Below are 13,857 nucleotides of genomic sequence, written 5' to 3'. Positions count from 1 at the left end.
ATTTTTATAAATATTAAGATATGTGTATATTTCCAGCATTTTTAATCCTTTCTAAGGACAAGTAAGTATTTGTGCCTACCTCTCCCAAACCCCTGAGGAAAAACATGTTTCAGAAGCTTCTGTGGTAAGCACAGAAAGAAGCCATAAGCAGAATAAATAATAAAATGTTTCAGAAATCTCAGTAGAAAAAAATTAACACTAACAATGAAACGTGGTTTGACATTTGTAAAAGGTTTCAAAAGTGTTCAGATGTACAATTTCTGAGTCAAATACATAGAGACTTCTGGCAATGGGGAACTCTAGTTTTAATAGGCTCTACACTAAATATGTACCTGTACTTCTAGGCTTTGTTTTTGAGATACTAGAAGGCAGTGTCTTGTTTTGTTTTCTTTTTTAAAACATATTTTGTATAGTTAAAAGGACAGTGTAATGTGTGTGGAGGAATAAAATAAAAGCTATAATAATTTAGACAGCATGTAGACAACTACAAAGTATCTTTAATCTTAAATGATATATTGATAAGTAAATATATCAAGTAACAGAATTAAGGAAACACACACACATATATACATAATTATACATAATTATATAAAATTCCTTTATATATAATTATAAATATATTTATTTATAATTTTGCATTAAAGTTTTGGATAGAAGAGAGAGAGAGTATGGTATAGTGGGTATCAAATGGTAATGGGGAAAACTTTCTAAAAGAATGAATATAAAGTAAGAATGAAAATAAAGCATAAATGCCTGGTGTAAGCCTTTTGTGGCCAATCAAGGTTACCTAAATATTGACTTACCAAATTTTGCTGACAAAGCCAATAAAATTGCTGGAACTTCTGAGACATGAGAAGTTGAGCACTTCCAACTGCACTCCTGATTTTACCTAGAACTGAAGGAAGATGCCATTATTTAACATGATTTAAAAATGTTGCTGAGTAAGTAAAAAAAAAAAAAGTAGCCAAAGGGATCATTATATATTCCCAGATTATCAGAACTGGAAGGGTCCTTAGTAAAGAGCCTAGGATAAAGAGAGGGAGCATGACCCAATGGAAACAGCACTGCTTAGAGTGTCATGGTTCCAATATTGTTTTATGCTTATTATTTTGGGGAACTTGGACAAGTTAATTAATCTTTCTGGGCTTCAGTTTCCTTATCTGTAAACAGGGGTTTGGAATGGATGGTTTCTAAGGTCCTTTCCACCACTGGATACTATGAAACTCATTATAAAGATGAGGAAACCAAAACTTATAAAGGTGAAGTGGTTTGCCCAAGGTCACACAGCTAGTAAGAAACAGAACCAGGATGTAAACCCAGATTGCTTGACTTTATAACCAGTGCTCTTTCTATAACATCACATTAATTCCTGATGAATTTTTTTTTCTTTTTATTCTTTAGGATTCCTTATAAAGTAGAAAAAAACCCCAATTATAAGAAAACTATTCTTAGAACTCAGCAAGGATTTAGTTTAGGAAAATAATAGAAACCTCAGGAATTTTTCATTGCTTTTAGAATGCAAAAATTTTTGGCTCTGGATTCAGATGAGATATAACATTATTATCGGGAAAAGAAGAAAATATAGGAAAGTACTTTAGTAAAGAACTTAGTATTTCCTTCTTTTAGTATTGTCACCTAATTCCATTAGAACACCACTACCTTATGTTTGTAAACCACTTTCAGGTTATTTTAAAAATATCTTCACAAAGTTATCCTTGTAACAGTATGGTAAATTGTGAACAGGTTATATCATCCCCATTTTACAGATAAAGAAACCAAGTCATGCAGAAGTTATGTGACTTGCTCAGGCCAGTTAATCATAAATTGAAGAAAAGGGCTCAGGTCTCAACATTTCCAGCATGAAACAGTGTTGACTTTGAGGAAGATCTACCTCTAGGTGGATAATCATATTCAACTCACTTTACCTCACCGAGACTTTGGCAGGTAAGGTAGTGAAGTGGATAGAGCATTAGATCGAGTCAGGAAGGTGTTGTATCCACTGCACAGTCTGGCTGCCCCCAAATGAGATATTATATATACATACATACATATATATATGTATATATATATATGTATATGTATATATAGTGCTTAGCACAGGGCCTGGCCTATATCTAAAGTACTCTATAAACATCAGTGATTGTTATTGTCATTAATTTATAGATAGGTTGTATCCTGTATAAGCGGAGAGAGTTCCCAAGTTGACGAAAGCTTGTTGTCTTGATATATTCACTCTTTCCACTTTCTCCTTTTTACATTTGATCCTGGAGGTACTAGGGAGCTACTGTAGTATATTGAATAGGGCACCAGATGGGCATACCTGTGCTTGAGGAATATCTCTTGGGTAACAGATAGGATGAATTGGAGAAGAGCCTTGAGGCAGGAAAACTAATCACCAGTACCAGTGGGTACTGGTTTGTTTCTCCCTATATATTATCCTTAGTCTTTATGTCTCTCCCTTCTGGGACTGAACGAATGCTAGGCAGAGATATTCATGCAACCTTTCAGCCTGGAGTAGAGTGAAGCTGGCATTATTTTCAGGTCTTGAGGGATCTTCAGCTTCTGCTAAAACTATAGCAATTTCCTGAGTGTGGCCTCTCAGATCACCTCCTCTGTCTCTGAGACAAATTGCACTCCATGCAGCTACCCTGACCTTCCTTTCTATTGCACTGGGTTCTGGAACCCTAGGCCAAGAAAGTGATTACCTCCATGACCCCAAGGTTCCCTCCCTAGTCTTTTGGTTACCTTTCATTGACTTTGCAGATATCTCCTTAACACTTCTCCAAGAGATCCCTACAGCACCAGACCCTTGGTCTACCCTCATCTTTGAAATATTTCTTTCCTGCTCCATTTGCCTAAAGCATATTGATTAGCTGGTTGTTAAGAACAATTCTGTTCTTCAGTGTGATTCAGCTTTGAACTTAGTGTCCTATGTTAGTATCTCATCCTAGCTTATTGAGTAGCCAAGTGACTCAATGGCAAATGCCATCTTTCTCAAGATCCTACATGCATGGTATTTACTCTTTGTCTTTTTCCTTTCCGAACACCTCTCCCCTCTTTCAGACTACCCACTTAGTTCTTGTACCTTGTCTGAAGGGTAATCCCAGGTCTCTTCTCCTTCACAGAGCAGGTATGACATATCCTATGTCCAATGAATGATCAACCCCCTTGTAATTGGCTCTGCTCCTTTCCCCAGGTTCTCAGACTCAGTGCTGGAATCATATAATACTATATCTTTAAGGCTTAAGGGGACCTTAGCAAATCAGTCCAAAGACTTAAATTTACAGAGGAGGAAACTGAAGTTCATAGGAGGGAAATAATTTGCTTAAGGTCACAAAGAAAGTCAGTGGCAGAGATGGCATTCAAGCCTATGTCTCCTGACTTCTATCCTCTACCCTTTTCTACTATCTCCTAATGCTGGTGTGATACATGAGACTAGAGAGGCAGAGATACACAGGCATGTGTGTATAGGAAGGGTTGTCACCCCATTTATCTATCTGTCTCTACATTCTTGCCCTCCTTCTCTCATCCTAGGTTAATTGCATTCATTTCAGCAACCACAGTCAAACTTTGCCTCACTTCCTCTGACCCTCCAACCCCATCAACTGTTTTCTCTTTGTTTTTTGACAACTTTACTCAGTTTAGATACCTGCTAGGGCAGTAGTCTTCCAGAATATTATCATTATACTTTCAAAAGACCAAAATACCTTTCTTAAATAGTTTAACAAAGACAAAACACTGAGGTGATTGTCTCCAAGGGAAAAGAAGAAGCATTCCCACATACCTCCCTCCTAACTTTCAAATTTAAATCTAGTGGGGGGCTTATCCAAGATGGCCTATAGTTTCCAATATGAACCTTGTGACAACTGAACCTGAATTAATGCTGGCTTTTATGCTGTTTTAATTTCTTTCTTCCTCTGTACTAAAAGAGTCTAGTACCCTCTTTTCAAAGGCCTGGTCTTGTCCAAAGTCACATAGTAACTTATCCAGTATTCAAACCCAAATCCTGTGGCTCTAAATCTCTACATGCTGTTTTCTAAGCTCTTTTTAAATGTTTTAAATTCAATATAACTTTACATGCATCAAGATTTTGTTTGCACCAAGCATACACAAAAAGGTTGGAAAGTGCTCATCTAGACCTATGGGAAGTATTATCTCTGTGCACATAATGAGATGATTGAAAGATGCTGAGCTTGAAGGAGGGAGAATCAGGGGGCACCTGAGAGGCAAGGTCTAAGAAGGGCTATTCTGTGAAAGAAACAGTAGAATTATTTTGAGCAGTTTCAGAGAGCAAAACTAGGGCAAAGGAAGAAGTTAAGAGGAGAAAAAATTTGAGCTGCTTATCAATCACGGTATGTTCTTTAGAAGTAGAAGGAATATCAGAAGTTATATAGTCCAGCATTTTCATTTTACAGATGAAAAAACTGAGGTACTGAGAAATGTAATGCTTTTCTCAAGGTTGTACATGTACCAAATAGCAGAAACATAATTGGAATTCAGGGCCTCTGATTCTAAGCACCTGTGTCTTTCCAATGTACCAGGACTTCTAGCAAAATTATAAAATTCTTCTACTACAAAAACCATTCACGCAGAGGTGTGATGATCATTTAGTAGTGATCTTGTAAAAAGGTTTTTTTCTTTGAATGATGGATGGCTAAAATGACTTCTAGGCTTTCCTTAAACTCTTGGAGTCTGTGATTTATGCTCTTAAATGGAAAACTGGGCTCATATTTGCTTTTTAAAAAATCTTTTACAACATAACAGAATCTAGGATTCTTGACAGATTCACAGTAGACCATCCAGATTAAACCCTTATGTTTATGTAGAACTATATTTCAGTACTCTAAGGAAGACAGCAGGTGGCTCCTTTCTTGGATATAGTGATAAAAAAATGATACTACATCTCTGAGTAGTATCAGATTCAGATTCCTCATATTTAGCCCAAAGCCATCATACTATACTTGACAATCCTCTCCCTTCCCCTTTGCTTTTCTATGTGGTGATGGAGAAAACTTACCTTTGTTCACATAATGTTTGTTTGTTTGTTTTTTTAGGGCAATGAGGGTTAAGTGACTTTCCCAGGGTCACATAGCTAGTAAGTGTCAAGTGTTTGAAATCAGGTTTGAATTCAGGTCCTCCTGAATCCAGGGCCTATGCTTTATCCACTGTACCATGTAGCTGTCCCAATGTTCACATAATGTTAGGATAGAATAGAATTAAGTTAAATCTTTTTAGTCTTCTCAGTTATAAATTAAAAAACCCAATTTTGTTAGCATTTATCATTAAGGGTATTTACTAAATTTTTAATAATTCTCATAAGTGTCTTTCTATGAGTTTTGCATCACATGTAAGTCAGAGGATGGCACAGCACAGCTTTTTACTGTAGCACATCAGAATCTATGTATGATTTTGCTTCCTATTCCTTTGCCTTTATTCAGGAGTAGCTACTTTTTATCCCCTCATGTTCATCAATGATTGAATCAACAAGCATTTGTTAAAGGTCTGTGTGGCAGGCCCTATGCAAGACACTGAGGATACAAAGACAAATATTCAGCAATACCTGATCTTAAGAAACTGATGATTTTGACAGAAGAGACACTTAAATAAATAGGTTTATGTCAAATAAACACAAAATAATTTTTTGGGGGGTGAAGAGTGAAGGGAGAGCCCTAGGAAGAGGTGGGAGGAAGACTTTCTTCATGAAGTAGGTATCTCTTATGTGCTAGACATTACACTGAACACTTTACAAACATGATCTCATTTGATCCCCACAACAACCCTGTGTGGTAGGTGTTGTTATCCTCATTTTACAGATGAGGAAACCGAGGCAAGCAGAGGTAAAATGTCTTGCCTGGAGTCAGACAGCTAGTGAGTGATGCCAGATTGGAACTTAAGTCTTCCTGACTTCAGGTCCTGTGTTCCACTGTGCCACCTTTTTTTTCAGAAGCATGATTCTGTAATCTCAGTTAATTACCACTGCTCATTCCCACCTCCATTAATACCCTTATAACATGTTGGGGTGGGGTATAGAGGTGTATTAAAAATCCAGACAATAGGGGCAGCTAGGTGGTGCAGTGGATAGAGCACCAGCCCTGGAGTCAGGAGTAACTGAGTTCAAATCCATCCTCAGACACTTAACACTTACTAGCTGTGTGACCCTGGGCAAGTCACTTAACCCCAATTGCCTCACTTAAAAAAAATCCAGGCAAGTTCAGTATGTCCACCAAAATTCTATGTTAGGTCCTTTGACCTTATTCAGCAATAACAGGAAATTACTGCTGATGTCTTCTCTAGGTTTTCACCAAGGACTCAGCTAATTAATCCCTAAATATCTATTTAGCTTTTGATTTGTGTTACTTAGATGTCACATGTAAAAGAGAAATAGTCTCTGTTCCTAAGAAACTTACATTTTCTGAGGTGGGGGGAGACAAATATGTTCATTTATAGGTATGTATAAAGTTTACAGGAGGCACTCCCCCCACCCCCTCTCCTTCCCTTCTACCCCTGGGAATGAACTAACAGCTGGAGGGAAGGGGACAGGTCAGGAAAGTTCTAATATACTTATGCTGAGACTTGAAGCAAATTCTTAGAAGCAAAGTTGAGGAGTGAATATGTTCCCAGCATAGGGCACAACCAGTGCAAAGGCATAGAGATGGGAGATCAGAGATGAGTGTTGTGAATGAGTAACAGTAAGAAGGTCAGTATAGCCAGATCACAGAGAATAATGGGGTAATAAGTTGGGTGAGGTTCTGAAAAGTCTTGAATGCAAACAGATGAAGACAAACTTTATCCTAGAGTTGGTAAGTTGACACTAGAATTTATTTAGTAGGAGAATGACATGGTCAGGCCTGTACTTTAGGAAAGTCACTTTGGTTCCTATATAAGAGTGGAGAGAGACTTGAAATATAGAAACTAGTTAGGAGGGTATTGCAATAATCCAGGTAAGAGATCATAGATTCTCTGAACTCAGTTTCCATATTTGAAATCAATAAACATTAATAAGTACCTACTATGTGCCAGACATTGTCATGCTAAGTGCTGGGGATTAAAAAAGAGGAAAAAGACAGTTCCTGCTCTCAAGGACCTTACCATCTAATGGGAGAGACAACATGCAAACAAATATATGCAAACCAAGCTATATACAGGATAAATAGCAAACAATTAATGGAGGCTAGGCACCAGAATTAAGAGGGGATGGGGAAGGCTTCCAGTAAAGGATATGATTTAGGAGGGGACTTAAAAGAAACTAGGAAAGTTAGTAGTCGGAATAGAGGAAGGAGAGAGTCCCAGAGATGGGGAACAGTCAGAGAAAATCCTGGGGTAAGGAGATGGAGTGTCTTGTACATGGAACAGTCCCAGTGGCCATTGAGTACATCTTGGAGAGTAAGGTATAAGAAGACTGGAAAGGTAGGAGGGGGCTAGGATAAGAAGGGCTTTGAATGCCAAGTGGAGTATTTTGTATTTGATCTGAGAGGCAGATCCACCAACAGGCTATTGCAATAGTCCAGGCATGAGGCGATGAGGGTTTGAACCAGGGGGGTTGGCAGTGTCAGAGGAGGGAAGGGGCATATTTGAGAGATGTTACAAAGGTGAAATTGGTAGGCTTTGCAAATAGCTTGACTATGGAGAATGAGAGTGAAGCGTCCAGGATGACTTCTAAGTTGTGAATATGGGGGACTTGGATGCCAGTATTTCCCTCTACAGTAATGAGAGGGTAGAAGTTGGGGGGGAGAACTTAGAGGGAAAGATAATGAGTTTAGTTTTGGCCATATTGAGTCTACTGGGCATCCAGTTTAAGATGTCTGAAAGGCAGTTGGCAATGTGAGATTGAAAGTCAGAAGAGAGATTGGAGCAGGATAGGTAGATTTGAGAATCAAGAGCACAGAAATGGAAACCCATGAGATTACTAAGGGAAGTAGTATAGAGGGAGAAGAGAAGAGGACCCAGGACCAAACCCTTAGTTTGGCTGGAGGAAGTAATCTGGAAGAAGATCCAGAAAAGGTCAGATAAGTAGGAGGAGAACCAGGAGAAAGTAGTGTCTGGAAAGCTTAGAGAGAAGAAAGTATCAAGTAGGAGACAGTGAACAATAGTGTCCAAGGCTACAAAGAAGTCAAGGAGAATGAGGATAGAGAAAAGGCCATTCGATTTGGCAATTAAGAGATCATTAATAATTGGAGAGAGCAGTTTCAGTGGAATGATAAGGTTGGAAGCCAGATTGTAAGGAGTTAAGGAGAGAGTGGGAGGAGAAAAGGTGGGAGGCACCTATTGTAGATGGTCTTTTTGAGTCTAGCAGCAAAGAGAAGAAAGGCTATAGGATGATAGCAGAGATAAAGTGAGAGGTTTTTTTTTTTTTTTCCAGAATGGAGGAGACAGGCATAGTTATAGGCAGTAGACAGGGAAAGACTGAAAACAAGTGAAAGGCATACATAATCTATATCTGATTGCTTACTGCCTCAGGGAGGAGGGAGGGGAGGGGAGGGAAGGAAGGAAGAATAGAATGTGGAACTCAAAATTTTAAATAAAAATGTTTATTATTATTAAAAAAAAAGAAAATAAGTGAAAGAGTGGGAATGTCAGAAGAGACAGTCTGTTAGAAGAGATGGGATGGAATGGGATCACTTGAACAAGTAAAGGATTTAGCCTTGGTAAGGAATAAGGCCACTTCACAATGTGAAACAGGTGTGAAAGATGACAGAAGGCAGCTTAATGATTAGTTAAAAGTAAGAGGGAAGAAGAGAGAGCTCACAGCAATAATTTCATTTTTTTCTGTAAAATATAAGGCAAGGTTCTGAGGTTAGAGGGTAGGGGTAGGGGAAACTATGGAAGCTTTGGGGAGAAATGAAGATGTTTGGAGGAGCTGCTGTGGAGAGTGGGGTTGTGAATTGTTGAGAGAGGTATAGTAGCATTGCCTAGTAGCAATTAAGGTGAAATTAAAGTTGTATAACATAAATTTGTAGTGGCCCCAGTAAGAACAGTTGAATGAATTTCTCTATATTTGTTCAGCAGCATCTGTTTGGAGTGAAGTTGGCAAATGGTGGCAGTGATCCAAGGCTGAGGTTTGCACCAATCTTTGAGATCCCTTACAGGCCTGGATCTGTGATGCTATGATCTGAATGAAGGTGCAAGCCTTAATGATATTGGTAGCTATGTGGATGGAGGGAAAGGGATAGATAAGAGGTGAGGTGGAGGTGAATACAGCAAATTTGGCAACTGATTGGATATATGAAGTGAGAATGAGGAGTTGAGGATAACATCAGGGTTGTGAACCTGAGTGATTAGAAGGGTGGTTCAGAAGGGATGGGTTTGGTAGAAATATAATTATTTCTATTTGGGGCATGTTGCATTTGAGATGCTTTCAGAATATCCAGTTCAAAATGACGAATAGTTGTTGGTGTGGAAGTGGAATTAATTGAATCCATGTGTAAAGTTGAGATTTTATAACTGAGAGAGTATAATGAGAGAAGAAAAGGTCCAGGACAAAGCCTTGAGGTACACTCACTGTTTGGGGGATGTTATATGGCTGATGACTCAGCAAAGGAAACTGAAAAGGTATTATCAGACAGATAAGAGGAGTACCAATAGAAAGTAGTACTGTAACAAGTCAGAGAGGAGAGAGCCACTCCAGGTTAGTTAGCATGAAGCCTTACTCTATCAGATAACTGAGAGATCCAGAAGTCTACAAATAGTGTTATAAGATGTCTGAGGTCCTATGAAGATAATACATTATAATGACTTGTTGCCCATGTAGGAATTAGTTGGTTTACCAAGTGAATAGGAAGATCAGAATAACAGCAACAACACTGTATCTATCTATAAATATATTTATAGATAGCTATATCTATAAACACATCTATGTTATAAATATTAACAAATCTATATCTCTATATTACAGATATAAATAAAACTATATCTTCTATATCTATATTTGTAGATATAGATATTGGGCTTGCTAGATAGTCTCTGGGATCCCTTCTACATAAGAAATTATATAACAAAATTATTCCAAGTAACTTCTGTAATGTCACACAGGTAGAAGATGTCCAAGCTGAGATCCAGCTTATCTCACTCCAAATCCAGGGCTCTTTCCTCTTATAAGTTTTCTCAAATTGTTCTACCTAAAATTGAACAGAGTGCTATGATAGTTCCTTCAATAGAGCACTCCTGTTTGTAAATCCCAAATAACATGTACGATTTATGAACAAATTTAAGGAGAGGCTTGTTCTAATCAACTTATCAGGGAAGAAATATACAGCTGTAATTAATGAATATATTTCCTTTTTCTAGAATGCATACTGCCTTAAAATGTAATTTAAAAAGTCAATCCGTTTTAGAGAATTAGAAGCTTTAATCCCCACTATTCACATTCTTCTTAAATGGAATTCAACTAAAGTAGTAATATAAAGTACTTCAATTTATAATCTTTAGCACTGCATTAAGAGATGGGCAATATCATGATATTATTTTAGTGGACTAGAGAGTAATTGTGAATGATATAGATTGGATATTTCTTTGAAGATAATAAATGTTAAAGAGCATCACTACTGATGTGGTTGTTAATAGCAAAAGGCATTACTATTCCTTGAATGATACCTGCAGTGTAAATAGCTTCCTATAATTGCAAAGAATTTGAAGCAAAAATTCAATTTATTCCTTTCTACTGTACAGCCTTAATTTTGCCTCATTTTAGAAAACTGTCCTTTCAAGAAGTGAAGACAAGGACTGATGCTAATCAGAATATAAAATCTAAAGAACAAATTTACCTCTTACTATTGATTTACAAAGCCACCTGATTAACCTATTCAACTACCACAGTTTCTCCCACCCTTTCAGCAATTTCTAATTCAATCTAGATTTGCTGTGAAATTTCACAGAAATATCTGTTTTGTTTTCAAGATTTCTAAGTGAATTATATGAAACATACGGTTTGAATTGCCCTTTGAATAACTCTTTTTTGGGAAGGATGTTTTGGGGATTGACCTCTTTTTTATGAACTTTTTTTTTTTAATGATTGCTGTATTGTACTAAACTTTCTTCAGTATCATTTGGTGGCCTCAAAGAGAGAACATTGTCCTTTAAGCTCCCATCTTACTTCTATCTATGAAAGGTCTTGGTCAACTAGTGAGTTGTTGCTCAGTTTCCTTAGGAATACTTAAACTTGATTCACTTTCTCTCTCTCTCTCTCTCTCTCTCTCTCTCTCTCTCTCTCTCTCTCTCTCTTTCTCCATTTTATTTTTGTGAATATTGCTTTGTGAATACTTTGGTCACTGCTTATCAGTTTCATAATTTGTTGCTGTGAACAGGGCTAGCTGTAGGTAAAACTGAAGATGGTGATGTTTGTGTTTACCTTCTTATCTCCTCATTATTCACCTATGGTGTGTGTGTGTGTGTGTGTGTGAGTGATTAGATTTCTGCATGGAAAGAAATTGTGTTTATGAAAAGGAAAGTTTACAGAATTTTTTTTTTATTCTGAGTGCTCTATATTTTGTCCAGGATTTAAGTACAGTGTCCATGCATGGCTAGTACAGATCAGCACAGAAGCTTGACTGTCTACATTTTTGAAATACATTGGTTCATTCTTCCATAGGCAGACTGGTGGACCCACTCTTCTATGAGCTCACTGTATTGGTGCCAGACTTAGTGGAGATACTTGACAGATTAAACCTTACTGAAACTCAGAACTTCTGAGCTCAAGTGATCTATCAGTCTCTGCCTCCCCAGGAGCTGTCATTGCAAGTGTGTGTCAACATGCCCAGCAAAAAAGTTTGAAAAGATTCTTAGTTTAGAATTTATAATTTCTCCTCTTACAAGGACAAGAAAAAAATTAGACAGGTTTCTAGTACATCAAGTAGACTCGCTAATAAGAAGATATGAACAAGATTTTCATAGGATGGGGAGGCATGGATAGGTTCTGATCTTCATATTTGGAGGGAACTCCCATATCAAGTTCCCATATCTATTTGAGTATTTCAGTTCTTATTTAATAAGCCATTTAATTTATAGTTTCATGGACTCTGGGCATGCATGGGTTATATGATATTATCTAGACCAGGATCATATTTTACAAGTGAGAAAACTGAGTCACAGAAAGTTTAGGTGATTTGTTCAAGATCACACAGCTAGTAAGCAGCAGATCCAGGATTCACACCCAGTTTGTCTGATGCTAGATCCATTTTTGTTTTAATTATATTTCCTACTCCCTGGAGTTATAACTTTAGTTTATTTTTTCACCTTGAAAAGTTTCTAAATCAATAGCTCTGTGCTTGATTCTGGCTAAAAGTTTTCCTTATTTAAAAATAGTTATTAAGCAGTTTCAGGTATCTGGATCTGATTAACACTACACTAATTTCTTTTGCACACATGCTTGTGGGACAAAAATCTGTTTTGACAGATTTGGCCACATTTAGACATAATTTCAAGTCTATTATGATTACCATGAAGTCTCTCATTTAGTCAATGTAGGGTTTGAAGGCTAAATATTCTAATCTTTAAATTGGAAACTATTGATCATATTAAGGAACCAGAGCAACAAGAGGGGATTTGATTTGTATTATGTGATAAAGTTTAGTGTGCGACTAGGAAATGTGAAAAGACACATAAAATTAAGATAATTTTAGTCTATGTGGTACAGTTTATATGATTTGAATCTAGCCTTTTTAATTAAAAATCCTGGGATTTTCCAATGTTCTGGTTATTTGAGACTACTAGTAAGAGTGAATGCCTCTATTCATTTCAGCACACGACTTCATGTTCAGTCATTAAAAACAATTGAGAAATCTTATGTTGAATGAATGGTGCTGGGTAGTGTGGAGTCACATATATGATTGATGTGCACTCTGTTCTAAGATAACATACAGTCTAGTAATTTACCAGACACAAATATGACACATTGCATGGTCAGGTTAAAGAACACTGAAATTTAGTTGCTGAACTTGGAGAAACCAGACTTGAGTTCAGATCCTAGCTCTGGTACTTATTACCTGTTTGACCTTGGGCAAGTCTCTTAATCTCTCTGAACCTTGGTTCTCTCATTATTTTTGCAGGGAAATGAGGGTTAAGTGACTTGCCCAGGGTCACACAGCTAGTAAGTGTCAAGTGTCTGAGGCTGGAGTTGAACTTAGGTCCTCCTGAATCCAGGGCCAGTGCTTTATCCACTGGTTCTCTCATTCTTAAATGAGGGGAATGGACTAACAGATAACCTCTAAGGCACCCTCTTGGTCAAGATATATCATCTTATGATCAGTGTCATGGGTATAGGAATATGCTTCTATAGCATCTTGCAGAAAGTCACCATCTTCAGCTTGAATACCTCTGGTGATGAGAAGCTAGCTACTTTATGGGGCAGCTCATTCCATTGTTAGATGGCTAGACTTGGTAGAAAGTTATGTTGAACAAAAATATGCCTCCTGGTAACTTACTCTCAGTGGTATATTGTGTGTCCATGACACACAATTTTCATGGGACAACTTAGTAAGCCAGTACCAGGTGGAAATGGGATAGAAAAAAAAAAACATTGAACCACCCCAATAAAGGAATTGTTGCTTCTCAAACTGAAGCAAATTAACAAATCCACCCAGGGAAGGTCTGCTTTTTTCTCTCTGTCTCTGTCTTTCTCTCTGTGTGTACATACATACACACATCTATATATACACATATGTATATATTTGTTTAAAAAGGGCTGGGGGTAAGGAATTGATATTCTGTCAATCATTCAAAGACCAGAGTGAGGCCCATTTTGAATTTTGTGTCATTTCAGCCTTACATATCACTTATCTAAAAAGCTTGGCTGATATACACACACATAAAGTTTTGCAATTATATAAACATATAAAACTATATATGCATGTATATACACATATG

At 37.3% G+C, this 13,857-nt stretch overlaps 1 protein-coding gene across 10 annotated transcripts in view; it reads right to left on the bottom strand.

Annotated features, from left to right (window-relative positions):
• Positions 1–13,857, bottom strand: part of DLGAP2 (DLG associated protein 2) — a 1,236,668-nt gene that overhangs the window by 20,127 nt on the left and 1,202,684 nt on the right. For all 10 annotated transcript variants that reach the window (XM_043984242.1, XM_043984239.1, XM_043984244.1 and 7 more), the window contains one exon: positions 804–895. In XM_043984242.1, the coding sequence (XP_043840177.1) occupies positions 804–895 (92 nt within the window). The remainder of the gene's footprint in view (positions 1–803; positions 896–13,857) is intronic.

Source organism: Dromiciops gliroides, chromosome 2, assembly GCF_019393635.1.
Source record: "Dromiciops gliroides isolate mDroGli1 chromosome 2, mDroGli1.pri, whole genome shotgun sequence".
NCBI classification, from domain to species: domain Eukaryota; kingdom Metazoa; phylum Chordata; class Mammalia; order Microbiotheria; family Microbiotheriidae; genus Dromiciops; species Dromiciops gliroides.
Note: the sequence above shows the minus strand (reverse complement) of the source record. Positions and strands in the feature narration are given on the sequence as shown.